Source organism: Pipistrellus hanaki, assembly GCF_964339955.1.
Source record: "Pipistrellus hanaki genome assembly, chromosome: 2".
NCBI lineage: Eukaryota > Metazoa > Chordata > Mammalia > Chiroptera > Vespertilionidae > Pipistrellus > Pipistrellus hanaki.
Window position 1 is genome coordinate 115320604 of NC_140504.1, and position 20325 is coordinate 115340928.

General features: G+C 37.1%; 1 protein-coding gene across 1 annotated transcript in view; it reads left to right on the forward strand.

The window, feature by feature from the left end:
- Positions 1-20325, forward strand: part of FARS2 (phenylalanyl-tRNA synthetase 2, mitochondrial) — a 481250-nt gene that overhangs the window by 244208 nt on the left and 216717 nt on the right. Inside the window, exon 5 of the mRNA XM_084873142.1 lies at positions 2507-2667. Coding sequence (XP_084729268.1) covers positions 2507-2667 — 161 coding nt within the window. The remainder of the gene's footprint in view (positions 1-2506; positions 2668-20325) is intronic.

Sequence of the window (20325 nt, forward strand, 5' to 3'; positions counted from 1 at the left end):
TAAAGTTGTTTTAAAATTATTATAACCCTTGAACATCACATTTTGTTTTTTTATTTTTTTACATTGCCATTCTCATTTGTACCTATATTAAACATTAGTATTAAAGTGCATATTAATTTTTTCATAATTTTGACTAATTTCTTATTTAATAAATTTAATAAACATTTATTCATAGAACTGATTTTTTAAATGGCTACTTTAAAAGTACTATGATTTTTAAGGCATTCCCTAATTTGGGGCACCTAGGTTATTTTTATATATTTGCCCTTACAAGTAACACTGCTCTGAGCATCTTCCTTCATTTGTCTTTTTCCTTCTTTGAATTATTTCCTTAGGATAAATTCCTGAGTAAAATCATAAGAATAAAGAGTATGAGCATTTTCAAAGATCTTTATATGTATTACTATGTTATTTTCCAGATGTCAAGGGTACTAGAACCACACAATGAATGACGTGTGGGATCCAGGACTGGCCAATGTCATTTAAAGAAAATATTCTTTTAATAGATAAAAACCAGTATATAACGGTTATGTTAATTTTCATGTCTTTATGTAGTCACCAGCTTTTTTTTTTTTTTTTTTTTTGTTAAGGTTTTCTTGTATCAGTATAAATTACTCTGACTTATTTTGCCTTGCTCTTCAACTGCTTTCCTAGGCAGCGGAAGTTGGCCAGGAGTTGTGCACACATTCCTGTGACCCTGTTGTTCTTGTGGTTAAATATGGGATGGGGGTGTGGGTTGAGGAAACATAAGGGAAGCTAGGAGGAAATGGGGGGAGGGGGGAAGGAGACATACGTACTACTATTTGTAATGCTTTAAACAATAAAATAAAAATTTTAAAAAATCCCCTCCCCTTCTCCTCATTTCAATGTTCATTCCTACTTAGCACACAGGGGCACTCTGCAAATTAGCCAACCACTTGCTCTTCTTTCACACACCTTCCCTCCTACTACTGAGCCAGTCGCTTTCTGTATCTTTCTTTTGCGAGCTCATTTAATGCTTTTATTCATTTATTTTTTAGACAGATCATTCAATGATGCTCACACTTCTCTATGACTTCTGTTTTCATACACTGTCCTTGTTTTATTTGTAAATGATTAGTTTATAAGGTGGTGGCACCTGGCCAGAAGCTGATCCTCTCCACAGGGTTCTACCTGCCACAACCTTGCACTCTCTTTATATCCAGAGTCAATCCTAACCCTTTCTCTGCTACACCTTTACCTTCACTAGCCATGACGTTCCTTCAGACTGGAATGTCCTTTCTCTTTCTCCACATTTTGATCTGTATTAGTTTTCTTTTCCTGGGTAAAATAAAAAAATAAAAAATCAGTCTTATACTTAGTGGTTTAAAACAGCACACATTTGTTATGCCACAATTTCCTTGCATTAGGAGTTCAGGTACAAATCGATTGGGTTCCATGCTCAGTGAGTGTCTCAACAGGCTGAAATAAAGGTGTCAGCAGGGCTGTGTTTTCGTGTGGAGCTCAGGGTCCTCTTCTGAGTTCATTCAGGCTGTTGGGATAATTAATTCCCTGTGATATGGGAGTGGGGTTCCCATTTCCTTGCTCAGTTCCTTGGAGCCTCCTTCAGGTCCTGCCATGTGGTCTTCTCACTTCAGGGCAGCTCCTCGTCAGCAGGAGAATCTCCCTAGGTTGCTAAGGTGGGCTCTCATATAAAGTAATCTCAACATAGGAGTGAAATCCATTTCATTCACCGTCTCTCCCACACTCCAGGGAGAGGTTTACACAGGGCAGGGTTCTTGAGGCCATCTCACCTACCTAGGATCCTGCTCATCCTTTGTTGTGCAGTTGAAATTATATTCCTTTCGTGGGCCCTTGTCATAGCCTCTCCAGCACTACAAATTGCTCTCTCACCTTCCTACAGCAATGCCTGTCTCAATCTCCTATCTTACTCTGTCTCAGTGTTCATGGCCTTGCCATATCTGAACAGCACACTTCACCTTTGGAGGAAGTAATACTACATGTGTGTTTCCCCTGGGCTTGCTGCCTCTCGGAGTATTGTTGAGGTAGCTCCTCTGTGAGTAAGAGTTGTATTTTACTGTTATCAGTTCTTGAAGGTCTGACACACATTTTCTGAATGTTAACGAACCACGATGGCATGTTTTGAACACATTTGCCTGTCTAGTAAGCCACTTAGGGGCTTTGTAACCTGAGCATAGTTATGTTTGAATCAGGGCAAACAAGGATTACAGAAAAATAATGTGTCAGAGACAGGGAGCAGAACTTAAAAGAGCTTAGAATCTACTCAGAAATGAATCAATATTAGAGACAGTATGAATCCAAACTGCCTCAATGAGAGCAGTAAGGAATGTGGGAGCAGGAGCAATCTAAGGTTGGGCATTGTCTTGGACTTCCCACAGCCCCACCCCAGTGCCTTGACACTCATAGGCTCTCTACAGTGTTACTGGTTAGTTACCGGGAAGTAGTATGTGCCTGTGAAGCTTTATGATTTTAAAATCAATTGTTTTATTTTGTTTCCTAATCATAGCTGGCGCTCAAGATAAAATTGGCTGGGCCTTTGGCCTAGGATTAGAAAGACTGGCCATGATCCTCTATGACATCCCTGACATCCGCCTCTTCTGGAGTGAGGATGAGCGCTTCCTGAAGCAGTTCCACGTGTCTGATATCAACCAGAAGGTGAAATTTCAGGTAAAATGACTTGCAAGAATCAAGTAAATTAAAAAAAAAAAAAAATTAAAAAATGGAGGGGGTCATGCATTTGAAAATTGAATTATTAAATTTAAAAATAATGTGAATTTGAAAATAGGTTTGTATAGGAGTCCAAAAACACCCCACAGGAGTTCATAAACCATCAGAAATTGTATGTGGAAAAAGACTTACCAAGCTTTTTAGTCTAAGCAGAGAACTAGTTTTGGGCTTTCTTGATTATTTTATTATAGATCTTTATATCTTATGATACTTTTAAAGTTTAGTTTTTCTGGGATATAAAAATAAACAAAAATCTATATAGACACATTAGTTTTCTTATCACTAGTGTTTGTAATGCACACCTTCTTCATCATTTTACTGTCAATCTATGTCTTTATATTAAAAGAGTATCTTTTATAAGAAACATAGAGTTGGGTCTTTTTTAAAATTCAGATTTAATTTGAGTGTTGAATACATCTTACATTTAATATAATTACATGGTATATTCTTGGACTTAATTCTGTTATCCTTTTATTTTCCCCCCTATTTCCCTCTTCTATTCTTTATTTCTGTATTTGGAAATATGGTTTTTATGGGGAATTTTTGTTTATTTTTATATCCCATTTTAGTACCCTTATTGCTATTTAGTTTCACCAATTTTGTATTATTTTTAAGTGGTTATTCTAGATTATAATATGCCTAATTAATTCATCTCACTTTACCTTTGAGTAACTATTATACAATGTCATGAAACCGTTAACAACTTTACAATGTCATGTTACCGTAACAACTTTTACGCCTCCTTTTTTTTGTATTATTGTTATATTTTACTTCTCCATATATTATAATCTCACAATATATTGCTCTATTTTCTTCATATAGTCAGTTATCTCTTAACGAAGTTTAAAACTATATTGTTTATATTTCCCTCGATATTTACCTCACACTGATTATTCCTTCTGCTGATCTTGAGTTTTCTTTGTGATTATTTCCCTTAAGTCTGAAGAACTTCTTTTAATATTTCTTGCAGTGCAATATGAATTTTTTCAGCTTTAGTTTGTCTGGGAACACCCTTTTTTCACGTTTATCCTATTTATTATTATTATTATTATTTTATATGCTTTTATTGATTTCAGAGAGGAAGGGGGAGAGAGAGAGAGAGAGAGAGAGAAACATGAGGAGAGAGAGTCATCGGCCAACTGCCTCCTGCACACCCCATGCTGGGGATAGAGCCTGCAATCTGGGCATGTGCCCTGACAGTAATCACACCAGTGACCTATTGGTGCATGGGTTAATGCTCAACCACTGAGCCATACCCGCTGGGCTCACCTTTATTTTTTAGAAATATTTTCCTTGGATATAGGTTGTCACTTTTTATGTTGTTGTTGTTGTTGTTGATTTTTTTGTGTGTGTTTTTTTTCTTTTTCTTTCAGCTCTTTAGAGCTGTCATTTTACTGCCAGGATCCTTTTAGTTTGGTTTTCAGCAGTTTGACTTATGTGTGATTTTTTGTCTGTTAGCCTCCTTTCTGCTTTTTCACTGGTCTTACTTTTGAAATTGTGTTTAAAATAATACAGAAGCCTTACACTTTCTCCTGCAGGGCGACTAAAGGGATTAGGCCAGATTTCTTATCTCTAAGCAGGACTGGATTTCCCATCTGATTTTCTGGCCCTGCAGAAGTTTGGGACCTAGGCATGTGAAATAATAAGATCTTTCTCTGCTTTCCACCCAGTTGCTAGCTTCTTCCACACCAGTCAGTGCTTGCTGAGCAAAAATATTATGAGGTGAATTGGCTGGCAGTGAGGGCTGTCTCCCTATTTTCCAATCTGCCACAGCAGCCAAGGACTGGCTGATAAAAGTTTGTCTAATTTCTCCTTTCCAGTGAAGTTTCTTTATCAAGAGCAGGCTAGCTCTTCTGATTACTCAGGCCCACATGATGATAGCAGCCACTAATGTCTGTTCACCCTTGGAGGGCTCATTTCTCTGGAATTTCATTCATTTAAGCTTGTATCCAGATCTCTTCAATATCTTTCTATGGCAGGTAATATTTTTAAAGTTATTGTTTTATCCTTGTTCCTGAAATTTTTTTGCAAACTTTTGCATCCTAACCAAAATCATTGATTTGATCCTTTGGTTTTATTTTTAATGGCCTTTTAAAAATTCTGATCCCTCCCACACTCTCTTCCTTGGCAACCATCAGATTCTTCTCTATATCTATGTGTCTGTTTCTATTTTCTTTTGTTTATTCGTTTGGACTTTTAAAAATCCTATTTTTTCAAAGTAATCTTATTTATTTTTTAATCTAGAAACAGGACCTTCTATGTAAATTTGGAATAAAGACCCATCTAAATAATTAAAAGTAAAACCTGGCTAAGGAGCTGAGTTTCTGTCATTTAATTTTTCATTTATTTAATCGTCAAACATTGATGGGACACCAGCCAACATTGTACAGAGCAGTGTGCTCTGCAGAGGGGTGAGCAAGCACAGATGAGTAACAGTTGCTGTTGCTACCACAAGTTAGTGGCTTAAGTGCAGTTTTTATTGTATTCACAACTGTCTTCTATTAGGGGACACAGAGATATCCAGGAATAAACTATGGATCTCTTGTATTAAGTATCATTTAAAAAAAATCTTTCCTGCCTTCAGAGTTGAAATCAGTGTATGCATAATTGCACTATTATGGAATTTACATTGTTGCCTTTGTGTAAGAAATATAAGAACTTCTGATGGGGCAGTTAGTATTTGATTGTTGAAACCGTATATTTCTATAAAATACTTTGTAATTTGTAGATCACAGAGAACTATTTCCTAATTATTCACTTATAATTAGTATATATTAATTATACTCTTGGTTAGTTTCTTATTACAAATGAACAAATTACCACAAACCTAACAGATGAGAACAACATGTATATTATTTTACAGTTGTGGAGTTTAGAAATTCAAAATCTATCTGAGTGGCTAAAATTAAGGTGTCAGCAGGACTGGGTCCTTTGATAGGTGCTAGGGGAGAATTCACCCCTTGCCTTTGCCAGCTTCTAGGGCTGTCCTCGTTTCTCACTCATGGCTCTGTATTGCCTGTTCTCTTCGCTTTCCCTCTGTCATGTGCCCTTCTCTCTGAATTTCTGTCTCCTTCTTATAAGGACCCTTGGATGGAGCCCACCAAGATTATTCAAGATTATCTCCATATCTCTAGATCCTTTCTTATTTACATTTGTGAACTTCTTTTTAAAAGTAAGGTTATATATTCATAGGTTCCAGGGATTAGGACATGGGTGCCTTTTAGAGTCCTTTATTTAGCCTATCACATATCCCTTTGTATATTCCATTTTCATTATGGCAACTTGCTTGCCTTCAGGTATCATAGAGCAGATTTGGTGTTAGGTATAAGTGATAGAGATGGTGTTAAGTGTTGGCAGTTTGTAACTATTTGTGTTGAGTGGTCATGCTTATATATGTGAGGAGAATAGGAGACTCATTTTGTCACTGTTAGCGTGTCTTAAGAAAAGTACTTAACATGATTATAATACAAGACTTCCCCAGAGGGGAGGAGAGGAAATGTGGAGGGAAGTCTGCGGCAGCCATGATCTCGTGCCTTCTCTGCCCAGGAAACTCGGGGAGCCATTTGGGAACCATATTGTGCAGGGTTGGCAGGAGGCAGAAATGTCTCTTCTCTCATCTCCCTCAGTCCCTCTTAGCTTATGCTTTAGGCTCTCTTGGCTTCCGTGGCACCTTCCTCTGCATAATCTCCACTGTCCTGTAAATCCAGCCAGACGGCTGCCGTGGCGCTCTCTAGGTGCCAGCAATAGTCTGATTCATTGTCCCGAGGCCTCATCTCTGCTATGCTTTCCAGAGTACTTGAAAGCTATTGTTTAAGTCTAATAAGTAAGAAAGTCAAATTATAGTGTGGTTTTAACTCTTGGTTTTTTTATTTCACGTGTTTTGAGTTTAAATGCTTGCTTTTTGTGGCTCTCTTTACTCTACCTGGATCAAGGCTTGAAATAAGTAGATGAGCAAGCTGGTGCTTTATCATGCTAGTGTTGTCTTGTTCTGTGCAGAGATCTTTCCCCCCACACACCCCAAGTCCCCCTTCTGGGTTCATTCTGGGCCCTTGTGTGTATGTCTGGGCCCTTGTGTGTATGTTGCAGAGCATTGAATTGAATATTCAGTACTCTAACTCTTGTTCATTCTTTAAGTGTTCTTTAAACAATCCTGAATTATAGATTCAATATTTAGTGCTATACAGAGTAATACTTATTATTGATAATGATTCATTAATCAACATTGTAAATTTTATTCACATATTTTGCTTAAAACTTATTAATTCCATGTGTGTCCATAGTTGCTCAAAAAGTCAGTCCCCATTTGATGAAATAATTCTTTTTTTTTTTTTTTTAATATATTTTATTGATTTTGTACAGAGAGTAAGGGAGAGAGATAGAGAGTTAGAAACATCGATGAGAAAGAGTCATCGATCAGCTGCCTCTTGCACACCCCCTACTGGGGATATGCCCGCAACCAAGGTACATGCCCTTGACCGGAATCGAACCCGGGATCCTTCAGTCCCCAAGCCGACGCTCTATCCATTGAGCCAAACTGGTCTCGGCTGATGAAATAATTCAACAATGTTGGTTATTATCTTTCTTTCAAGTGAAGGACTTTTATTGGCTCTCTTTGTGGGCGGAACTATGTTTATTCCTCATCCTGGATAATATCTCAAATGCCTTTCGCTGCAACAGGAGTAGGTGAGAACAGGTGGGCAGTGACATGCGCACCGATCATATCAAACCTTATTGAAGATCATAATAATCATAGTGATTAACACTCAGTTAAACCTTGCTCTTAGTTCAGCATTGTTCTAAGGACTTTACATGTTTTAACTTAGTCTTCTTAATAATCCTCTGAGTTTAGGTTCTGTTATTCTGTCCATTTCACAGATGAGGAAACAGTAGCTGAGTGGTCACTGTGTATTAGCACAATGTATTATTCATTCAGGGCTTCAGAGAGCCATTGCCTCAGTTTTATACTGAGTATAAGATTTATAGGTCAGTTATTCAGAGCCAAAGGATTTACATTTTATAACAAATTCAAAGATCAGCATATAATTTGTACAAAGTAAATCATTCGGTTTTAATTATCTAATTTACGAAGTTCCTGGCAACAAGCTACCTTTATTAATGCTTGTCAAATTTTAATGTACCGATGAATCACATGAAGATCTTGTTACAATTCAGATTCTGATTCTGTATGCTCAATCTGGAGCCTGAGATTCTGTGTTTCTAGCAAACTCCCAGGTGATACTGATGTCGGTCCATGCTCCACAGTGCAAATCTGCATGACGGGCAGAATCATCTTATGTGTCAAAGCTCAGCTACCTCATTTGTAAAATGTGATGATGAGGTGAAATAGTCTGATCAGGTGATTAAGTACACTTTCTCCTCTTTTGTACTATGAATTTCAGTTTATCATAAATATCACTATAATGCGATCTCTACTTTATGATACTAATCTCAAAAGTCTTTTCTTTCTTCTTGTCCTATATTTAATTACTATGTATTTCAGAGTTGCGGTATTGTTATCCTTTTGGTTTTATGAACTGCCTAAGCCCTTCCTTCCTTCTTCCTTTCTTTCATAATTTCTTTCTTTTTGTTCACTCATTCATTCATTCTTTGTTGCTTATCAGGGAACTGTGGAAAGAAAGTAACACAGTTCAAATGCACATTTAAAAATTATGCTTAAGTCACAGATGTATTTATGTGCTTTAAGTAATTTGCAAAGAGGAAGTGTTAATATTTAAATTATAACTAAATATAACTAGAAATGGTAAAAGATGAGGCAGAAAGCACAAATAATTTGGTAGACATCAGCAGGGCAGTAACTATGAAAGGGTCTTACATTAACTCTGTCATCTCTGAGGTCAATTATGGACAGATTCCCCTGGGGAAACTGTGTCAGAGTTCATCCTTGCTTTTTCTGTAGCACCCCAAAGCAGCAGTGAATGCTTTGTTATATGAGGACAGAGTTTTGAAGGTCAAGGTTGTCCATTTTCTTTATGATTTCTGGCAATCGGAGTTCAGTGCACCATACATTTGTGCATTGATTTGTTTATTACTATCTTATAATAATTGCCATTTGTTGAGTGCTGGGTCCAAGACACTGAATGAAATGCGTTTCCTATATTATAGCTTCCATTCATCACAACCCAATAGGGTAGGTACTTTAAACCCATTTTATAGATGATGAAACTGAGACTCGGAACCACTCCAGAGAGCTCCTAATATTGAACTACCCTGTTTCCCCAAGGATGAACCCTGAAAATAAGACAGTGTCTTATATTAATTTTTTCTCCCAAAGTTGCGCTAGGTCTTATTTTCAGAGGATGTCTTATTTTCGGGGAAACACGGTAGTAAATTCTGTTGCTGCCTAGACAGATGCACTGCTGTGGAGTCAGTAAATGAAATTGACAGTTCCTGACTTCAAGTTGTTTCCTTCCAATGTAGATTTATCAGGAGATAATTATAAAATAACTACAAGCCCGATGCAGAAATTCATACAAGGGGCCCGGCCCCTGCCACCACTGCCTCCTCTGCTTCCTCTGCCCCCTCTGCCTTCTCTACCTCAGCCCCTGCCACCTCAGCTGCATCTGGAAGGTCATCCAGAAGGTTGTATGGCCTAATTAGCATATTATACTTTTACTAGAGGCCTGATGCATGACATTCATGCACTGCAGGGGGGACGACGACAGGGGATCCCTGAGCCTGGCCTGCACCCTCTCACAGTCCAGGAGCCCTTGGGGGATGTCCGACTGATGGATTAGGGGAGTGGGCCTAAACCGTAAGTCAGACATCCTTAGCACTGCCATTAGCCCTGCCCTGGAGGTGGAAAAGGCTCCCTGCTACCCCTGCTGTGCTTGCCAGCCATGAGCCAGGCTTCTGGCTGAGCAGTGCTCCCCTGTGGGAGTACACTGACCACCAGAGGGCAGCTCTTGCATTGAGCATCTGCTCCCTGTTGGTCAATGTACATCATAGCCACTGGTTCCATTTGGTCCATTTGCATATTAGCCTTTTATTATATAGGATTATTATAGTTAGTTAGGTACACTGATGGAGCTATACATAGGTGAATGTAGAATTTTGCTGATAGTGACCAATGCATGTGGAGGTCAACATTTTCTCTTTTTAAAAAATCTTTTTTACATTTAAATTCTTTAAGTCTTTCCCTGTTTCTCCAGAATTGAATTAGGACTTGCGCCTGTGATTACTTGCTAATCTCCATGGCTTGAAATAGCTCCTAGATCCAGTTTTGCTTTCGTTATCATAAACGTTGTCTGATAGAGACTTAATGCAGGATTATGCAGTGTTTCCTCATTCTATTTCCAAATAAACCCAGCTGTGAAAATCTCATCAGCTTCATTGTGTTACAATAAAATTAATGGATCTCACATTTTTTGCACTATTTCCATGATCATGTCCCCATCTCACACAAAAAAGCACATACTGTATTTTCCGGCGTATAAGACGACTCCCTAATTTTACAGTTAAAACATAGGTTTAGGCCTATATTCGCTGTATAAAACTACCCCCCACTTCCGAGGCAACACCAGTTCTTTTTTTAATAGACCGCCTCTCTGACTCTGGCCAATCTGAGCAGGCTTTTTACTAGAACACAGTGTAGCTTAACATGTAATAAGAGAATATTACTGTGTTCTAGTAAATATACGCCGGAAAATACGGGCAAGTATTTTTCTTTTATTGGAAAGGGTTCATCCCAGAAAATAACTAATAGAAAGAAGTAGAGGAAGAAGTGTGGAATATAATAATCATAAAACCTTTCAAATGTGCTCTGTAATCTTTGTTGACTTCCAAATGAGGAGAGATGCATTGAGCAAGATAATGGGCAAATTTGTATTGGGAATCATTATAGTGCTTATATGTAAAGCATTCATAACAGAGCCTATTACACAGTAAACATTTCATCCATGTTAACTATTATTTATATTTTCACCACTACCACTGCTGTTCCTATCATCATAACTACTACAACAGTGTCCTGCGCAGACACTGTTCCAAGCACAGGAGAACACAGTCTTTGTGTTCCCTGGTCCTTGGTGCTCATGGTTTCCTTCTTCAGCTTGCTTTGCTAACATTGGTGTTATATAACCCGGCCTTAGGATGCTAGGTCACTTCGTTGACCCATGGTCCTATGGATTGTGGCCCCATGAGTGTATTGGAGCCTCTCATTGGAGGCCTGCATTTATGACTGCCTTGTATTTTGTGAAAACAGGAGTTCATTTACATTTTTAGAGAGGTGCTACCACACATTTCTTCCTTATTTAAAGCACCTTTAAAAAAAAAAAAATTAGGAGGTCCTTAGCATCTACTTCCATAGCTTTCTTTAGTGTAGGCAGAAGGATATGTGTGATGTGACCTTTAGATGTACACACATTCAGTACCCATAATACATTGTCTTGGGTGTTAACCTTAAGGAAATGCACAAGAAATTTCTATTTATAGACAGCACATTAAACCTTAATCTTGCCAACATCTATAAAATTTGACAGATTATATGCAATATTTCTTAGAAATAATCTATCTGACTAGAAGAGGTTTTGGTATTTTTATCTCTGGAATCAGAGGGATACATTAATACTGAAGAATCATCTAAACCAGATACTAATAGTTGATAGATCATAAAGTTAAAAGTTACAGTTTTAGTAATCATTTCATAATGTATATGTATATCAAACCATTATGTTGTACACCATAAATAGATACAGTTTTGATTTTTCAATCAGACCTTCATAAAATTGATTAGAGAAAGTTATAGTTTTAAAAGGAAATCATCAGAATGGCCAGTATGGCTCAATGGTTGAGGTTTGACCTATGAACCAGGAGGTTTCAGTTCCATTGCCGGTCAGGGCACATGCCCAGGTTGTGGGTTCAATTCCCAGTGTGTGGTGTGTAGGAGGCAGCTAATCAATGATTCTCATCATTGATGTTTCTCTCTCTCTTTCCCTTCCTTTCTTAAATCAATATAATAAAAAACATTTAAAAGAAAATCACCAGAATAAAGATCAGAAACAAACCAAGTTCTGAAGGACTTGCCATAGGAAGAAAGAACATGTTGATTAAGCAGCGGTGAGTAAGTCAATGGGTTTTTTCCAGGTGTACCTATGGAAAGTAATTCTTAAAAAATAATAAGAGGTGCTTTTTTGCTTCAACCAAGAAAGACCAAACTCAGAATGGCTTAAATAAGAACAAAACATTAGGAAGCCCTCAGTAATGCCAGGGCTCTGAAATCCTGAGCGTTTTCCCCTCAGGTTTGAAAGGTGGCAGCAGGAGCAGCAAGTTAGACCATACAATAGGGTCCAAAGCAGAAAAGTGCCCTTGTTTACCTTTTAAGTGTGGAGAAAGTTTTCCGGAAGTCCTCACACTTTCTTCACATCTCATTTACAAGACAGTTGAAGTTAGCCTGCTGTTTTCTGATATTTATACTGAGTGCTTATCATTTTTGTATAATTTTACTACCAACAATGTCAGATGTGTTCAATTAGGCTCTTTAGGAAATACTATCTCTTAATTCTGCACTGTTTTTATGAATAGAGAGTTAATTATGAAATAGGATGATGGGGCTACTAGAAATGTCCTGTATCCTAAAATATTTTACCTTCTGCTGGCTAGTGCTTCAAATAATCCCTTACAGTTTGCTTCTTTTAGTTTAATGCTTTGATTCCTAGTCAAATGTAAAAAAAACTTATTTTTCCTATAACTGACTGTGCCTACGTTCATCCGAAAACTGGATGGGATTAGTGGATAATATGTTGCTATTCGACATTTTTTTCTCTGTTTGAGATTAAGTATAGAAATCAGGGCCATCATGGCACCTCCAAGCTAACTATATTGGCCAAAGAGAAAAGGGCTTAGATACTAATTTCAAGGTCAGTCACACTAGGAATGAGATCTTCAAAGCTATCAAAGAAAAGACAAGTGTTGACTAGAGCAAACACAAATGGAAAATTCAAGGTTTATATCCATGTCCTAGCCACCAAATAATTTACGTTACTAAATTCTTAGTCAACACAGGGTAAGAGTAGTTGTTCTGTGTCTTTAATTGACCTCATCATGTGCTATAGGAGAAACAAATCTCTTCACTATTTCAATTAGAGCTGTGCACTGCTCCTTTACACTAAGGATAAGAGGAGGACATGGGTTCATCTGAAATGTTAAGACTTAAGGTCGGCCTGTGTTAAGATAGAAAAATGAGAATTGCTTTGCAATAACACTATTGCACAGCTTTTCACATGGTACATTTATGATGGCATTTTTACTGTGTAATCTTGTGATCTTGAAAATGAAAAATGGTTAAAGTAAGCAGTAATTTATATAGTGGAGAGCTTAATTATTCTTTCTATCACTTGGCTAAGTAATGAATCAAATATTTTCTTTTGATAAGAGGGAAGAATTTATTTTCTAAAGGGCATCTCTATGAGATTTATAAATTACAATTATAGGCTATAATTCACTACCAAGGATACTGAATTTTAAGTAGATAGTGTTCCTAGAGTCCATTTGGCAGAGTTTGAACTCCATGTTAATTGGTTTTTGCATACTAAATAGCTATTTTATATTTATTTTTATTCATTTTTTAAATCCTCACCCGAGGATGTTTTTATTGGTTTTTAGAGAGAAAGGAAGGGCAAAAGAGCAACATCGATGTGAGAGAGAGGAATTGATTGCCTCCCAGAGTGAACCGGCAACCTCTGATGTACTGGATAATGCTCCAAACAACTGAGCACCCACCAGGACTATTTTTATTTATTATTTATTTATTTATTTTTAAATATGGAATGCTTCACAAATTTGCTTGTCATTGTTGCTCAGAGGTCATGCTAATCTATCATTCCAGTTTTAGTGTATGTGCTACTTAAGTGAGCACTTAATTCATTTTTAAAGTGCTGAAATATTCTGAAGATGCATATATTCCTTGACTTGGTTTTCTAATAAATAAGACTGTGTGCCCTCCACACAAATGTCTACTTCTATTCACTATGGTAGGATTTTACCACAGATTCTTTTAAAGAGTGAAAGCATTAGAAACAAAGTTATGCCTCTCTGATGACATTCTCCTTTCTGCTTTCCTCCCCAGAAGTGACCACTGACTTGAATTTGATGTTCATTATTTTCATGTTATTTGCATATATCCAAAAATAATTTGTAGGATTGCTTCCAAATGTATATTAAACAGCCAAAGTAGTTAAATAATAGAAATTCAGAAAGATTTTATGAGAAAGTTGATGAGCAGATTCTAAAATATATATGTAAATAGAGAGGGCAAGGAAAAGGCAAATAATTAAATGGAAAGATTTTCTTCATCTAATGTCTTTTTAAAAGCTACAAAAATTGTGAGAGTGTGGAACTGATGCAAGACAGACACACAGGCCCAAAGAATTCAATAAGGATCCCAGAAATACACTTGTGTTATGCTAGACTTATGATATCATCTGCACTTGGAACAGAAAGAAAGGAGGAAAGCCTTTAATGCAAGTGGAGGAGGGGTAGTTGAAAAAATGAAGTGACCCCATATTACTAATTATTCAAAAGTGAATTCCAGGGTGCTTGTAGATCTAAACTCAAAAGACTATTTATACTGACTTCGAAAAAGTTATTTAACCACAATGATACTTTGATTCTTAAAAATTTAACTAGAGGCCTGGTATACGAATGTGTGCCCTACGGAATCAGGCTGAAACCTGCTCTCCAACATCGCCCAAGGGGTCTTGGATTGTGAGAGGGAGCAGGCCAGGTCGAGGGACCTCACTGGTGGTCGAGGGACCTCACTGGTACACGAGGGACCCCACCAGTGCACAATCGTGTCAGGCCCATCTTGCTCAGTCCCGATTGGCTGGACCCCAGCAGCAAGCTAACCTACCAGTCAGAGCGTCTGCCCCTTGGTGGTCAGTACACATCATAGCGACTGGTCAACTGTCTGTCCCCTGGTGGTCAGTGCACATCATAGCAAGCGGTTGAGCAGCCTTAGTATATCATTAGCATATTGTGCTTTGATTGATTGAACAGACATCCGGATGACTGGACACTTTGCATATTAGGTTTTATTATATAGGATTGGGAAGATTGAACTAAATGAACTATGATGATGTAAAATTAAAACCTAATTAAATGTCTGATTTTGAAAATTTTGAAATTATTTAAAAAGGTTGCTGTATGTTTTTTAGAAAGCCTTTTATCAAATTAGGAATGTTTATATTTCTAGCTTGCTAAGAGTTTTTATCATAAATAACTTAAAATGTAGGCCCTTCCATATATTTTGAGGTGATATCATTATGATGACAATGGTTATTTTTTGCATAAACATAATTTGGTTTAAATATATTATCTTTTTTATATATTTATAGGTTTGGTTTGCAAATATTTAGGATTTCTAAACCTGTATTTAGGGATAAGATAGGTCTGTAACTTTCTGTGTTTCTTATGTTCTTATAAGATTTTGGTGTTAAGATTGTGCTATTCTCATAAAACTAATTTAGAAGTATTTCCTTTTTCTCTTTTTAGGATAATATTTTGAAGCTTAAAGTTATTTCTTTTGTAAGTTTTTGATCAAATTTACCAGTGAACTCTTCTGGGCTTGGTGTTTACTATGTGGGAAGTTTTAATCCATAGATTACAGTTTTTTCTATTATTAAGCTATACAAACTTTGTTTTATTTTGTGTAAATTGTATTTTTTTTCTAGGAATTTGTCCATTTCATCTAACTTTCAAATGTAGTGGCATGAAATTGTTTGTAATATTCTCTTATTACTAGAGGTCCAGTGCATGAAATTCATGCACAGGTAGGCTGATCAGGGCCTTCTGGCTGCCAGCTGGGGCCTTCCTTCCAGCTGTTGGCCAAGGTCTTGATTTCCTGAGGGGACACTTTGCATATTAGCCTTTTATATATAGAAATTTTGACATTAAAAAAAAACTATTTTTCCCGTAGCTCAGTTAGTTAGAACTTCGTCCCATTACACCAAGGTTGCACATTTAATCCCTGGTCAGGGCACATACAAGAACCAATGAATGCATGAAAGGGTAGAACAGCAAATCTCTCTCTCTCTCTCTCTCTCTCTCTCTCTCTCTCTCTCTCTCTCTCTTTCTCTCTCTCTCTCTCTCTTTTTCCCCCCATCTCAAATCAGTAAATTAAAAAACAAACTATTGCCAAAACATATATTTAAAAAAATAAAAAAAACTATTTTTTTAATATATTTTATTGATTTTTACAGAGTGGAAGGGAGAGAGACAGAGAGCTAGAAACATCGATGAGAGAGAAACATCGACCAGCTGCCTCTTGCACACCCCCTACTGGGGATGTGCCCGCACCAACATACATGCCCCTCACCGGAATCGAACCTGGGACCTTTCAGTCCGCAGACCAACGCTCTACCACTGAGCCAAACCGGTTTCAGCAAAAACAAACTATTTTTAATTAGTCAATAGTTAAGCACATTTACTAACATTTTCTTAAACTTGGTGCTCATCTTTTTTTTTTAAATATATATATATATATATATATATATATATATATATATATAAATATATATATATATATACTAAGCTTTCTTTTAGAGTCAGCTTTTTTTCTTAATGAAGTATATCCTTGGAATATTTCTTATTTGAGGGATTATAATTAGTAAACTCTTTTGCTCTTTGTATATATGAAATGTGTTTATGTGGTCCTCATTCTTGCATGATAATTTATTGGGATATAAAATTCTAGAAAGGCTGTCATTCTCCCAAAGCACTTTGAATATACTACTTTTGACCTTTGTTCTTGAGAAATCTGATGTTAACCGAATTATTATTTCTTCCTAGATAATGATGCCTTTTCTTTTGGGTAATGTTTAAGACTTGCCAGCTTTACTCTGGTGCATCTTGGCATGAGATTTATTTTATTTATGCCATTTAAAGGATACTTTTGTTTAACTCCAGAAAAGTCTTCATTGTTAGCTCTATGAATATTTTTCTCCTCCTCTGTCCACCACCTTTTTCTGGGACACCTCTTGTATATTGGAGCTTCTTGGTTATCAGCCATGAGACTACTTTTTATCCTCCTGTGCTGGTCACTTTCTCAGTATTTTCTATCAACTTAATAATTTTTTAGTTTTTTAACATAACTATTTCATCTGTTTTTAAGATCACTATTTTTTTTCTCTTAACTTCTTATTTTATTTCTTCTTGATTTTGTTTCCTAATTCCTTGATTTAAAAAATGACTGTTAGTTACTTTGTTTAGCAATTTGAATATCTTTTATTATGTTACTTTAAAAACCTTAGTTATTCTGTAATATTAAATTTTTTTAAAGAGAGTTTGGTCGATGATATTGTTGGTTGTATGATTTTTCAGTGTTTCAGAAATAATAGTTTTCCAACCCATTTTGAATATATACTAATTTTTCTCCCTTTTGAAAATCACAAACACTGTTTATCCTTCCTTATCTTTCAATCTTGCATGTCCTATTGGCCCAAGAGTGCCTGAGTTGACAACTAGTTTTTTAATGTCATTTTAAAATGCTCAGCCTGGCTGATGTTGCTTGGTGGTTGAGCATCAACCTATGAACGAGGAGGTCACAGTTCAATTTATGGTCAGAGAACATGCCCAGGTTGTGGGCTTGATCCTCAGTATGGGGCTTGCGGAAGCAGCTGATCAATGATTCTCTCTCATTATTAATATTCCTATCTTTATTTCCCTCACTCTTGCTCTCTGAAGTAAATAAAAATATATTTTAAAATAATAATAAATAAATAAAATGTCCACCTCTTGATTATGTAGTCAGCAGGTTAGTGGAAGTTTGGTTCAAGAGACTCATTCTTTTTCTCTAGGCTTCTTTCTTTTCCCTGTAAAGGAAGAGTTCAACTAAAAGCATGAACTCATACCAGCAGCATGACAGGAAGTTGAAATGAGATCATGAGGCAGCAATTTTCTTCAGTAGTTAGGTTTTTGGATGAGCCCTTGTTTATCAGAAACCAAGGTATATAACATGAATCGGTTTTTTACAGTCAGCCTTTTCCCTGCCCTGACATTCATTGGCACAGCACATTTCCACAGATGGACCTAGGCTTCTGAACTATTAGGAACCCCAACCTTCTCCCACACAAACAAAGCATACTTTTATAGAAATGACTCTATTTGATATTCTTCTTAAAGTAATAACTTGACTCCACTCAAATATCAATATGTGTGTGTGTGTTTGTGTGTGTGTATAAATACATAAACAGATATTGAATATATTGTAAATTATTATGTAATATATACAATGTATATACATATAACAGGCAATTTACCATTGAATCATTTTTTAAAATCTTTATTGTTGAGAGTACTATAGATGTCCCTCTTTTTTCCCCACTTTGCCTGCCTCCACTCATTTCTCCCCTGACCCAGGCCTTCACCACCCTACTGTCTGTGTTCATAGCTAAGATCTTTGGTTAATCTCTCCCTCTCCCCACCCCCCATAGGCCCTTTGAGATTTGTCAGTTTTTTCCATGGTTCCATGCCTCTGATTTTTTTTATTCATCAATTTATTTTGTTCATTAGATCTCCTGTTTGTTTATTTTGAGTTTAGATTCAATTATTGATAGATATGTATTTGTTACCATTTTATTGATCATATCTTTTATCTCCTCTCCTTTTCCTTCTTCCTCTTCCTCTTCTTAAAAAATACCTTCAACATTTCTTGTAATACTGGTTTGGCAGTGATAAACTCCTTTACCTTTTTTTTGTCTGTGAAGCTCTTTATCTGACCCTCAGTTTTAAATGACTGCTTTGCTGAGTAGAGTAATCTTGATCATAGGTCCTTGCTAGTAATCACTTTGAATATTTCTTGCCACTCCCTTCTGACCTGCAAAGTTTCTGTTCAGAAATCAGTTGACAATAGTATGGTGCTTCCTTGTAAACAACTAACAACTTTTCTCTTGCTGCTTTTAAGATTCTCTCTTTGTCTCTAACCTTTGGCATTCTGATTATGCTGTGTCTTGGTGTGGGCCTCTTTGGGGTCCTCTTGTTTGGGACTCTCTATACTTGCTGCACTTATAAGTGCACTTCTTTTACCAGGGAGGGGAAGTTTTCTGTCATTATTTCTTCAAATAGGTTTTCAATATCTTGCTTTCTCTCTTCTCCTTCTGGTAACCCCATTATGGGAATGTTGGTACACTTGAAGTTGTCCCAGAGGCTCCTAACACTATATTCATAATTATGGATTCTTTTTGCTCTTCTGATTGAGTGATTTTTGTTTCCTCGTGTTCAAAATTATTTATTTGATTCTTGGTATCCTCTACTGTTGAATCCCTGTAAATTATTCTTTATTTCAGTTAGTGTATGCTCAATTCCTGACTGCTCCTTTTACATTTCTTTGAAATTCTAAGATCTTTGAAAGTTTCACTAAGCCCCTTAACACTCTCATTAAATCCTTTGAAGCTCTTATTAATATCCCTTTTTAAATATATATATATATATATATATATATATATATATATATATATATATATTATTGATTTTTTACAGAGATGAATGGAGAGGCATAGAGAGCCAGAAACATCGATGAGAGAGAATCATTGACAGCTGCCTCCTGCACACCCCCTACTGGGGATGTGCCCGCAACCAATGTACATGCCCTTGACCGGAATCGAATCTAGGATTTTTCAGTCCACAGACCGACACTCCATCCACTGAGCCAAACCGGTTTCGGCTCTTATTAATATCCTTGACCAACCTTATAATCATTGTTTTTAACTCTGTGTCCGATAGTTTGTTTGCTTCCATTTCTTTCATTTGTGACCTATAATATTTCTTTGTTTCCACATTTTGGCTGCTTCCCTGTGTTTGTTTCTGTGTATTAGGTAGAGCTGCAATGTTTCCTGGAATTGGTAGAGTGGCTTTGTGTAGTAGGTGTCCTATAGGGCCCAGTGTCTCAGCCTTCTCATTCACCTGAGGTGGGCATTCTAGGTGCACCCCTGTGTGGGCTGTATGCAAAGTTTTGTTGTAGTTGAGACTTGATTGCTTTTGGCATCACTGGGACGAGTTGACCTCCAAGCCAATTGGCTGTGAGGACCAGCTGCAACTGTAATGGAAGAACTGTGATGCATTAATACCACTATGGAGGAGGACTTGCTTCATTGGGCCTTTGGTGCTCACTGAATCTGTCCCTTGAGTGTGTCACTTGTGGATGTATAGAGATGTAGTCTGCTGTGGTCTGAAGCTGTCTCCTGGGTGCACTGGTTCTGGAGCCACCAAAGAGGTGCAAAGTCAGCCACTGGCTGGGGCCACCATGTAGAAGCAATAGAGAGATCTGCAGATGGCTACTATTTACTATTTGTATTGGGCTTAGAGGTATCCAGGCAAGGCCAAACTGTGAAGCAAGGCAATTTGGTGCTAGTGCTGGGACTTGGGTCTTTTATTGATAGGTTTGGGGCATGCTGTCACCAGTTTTAGTTTGTTTGAGAGATTTTAGAAAACTCTGAAGCCTGAGGCAGGACATGCCATTTATATAGAAAAACTGCTGAAAACAGCTTGGGTGGGACTACAAATTGGATGGGGTGGGGTCTCCGGGAATCTCCAGGGTGGTGGAAACAGTGTAGGCCAGGCTGACTGAGACTCAGATATGGCTGCCAG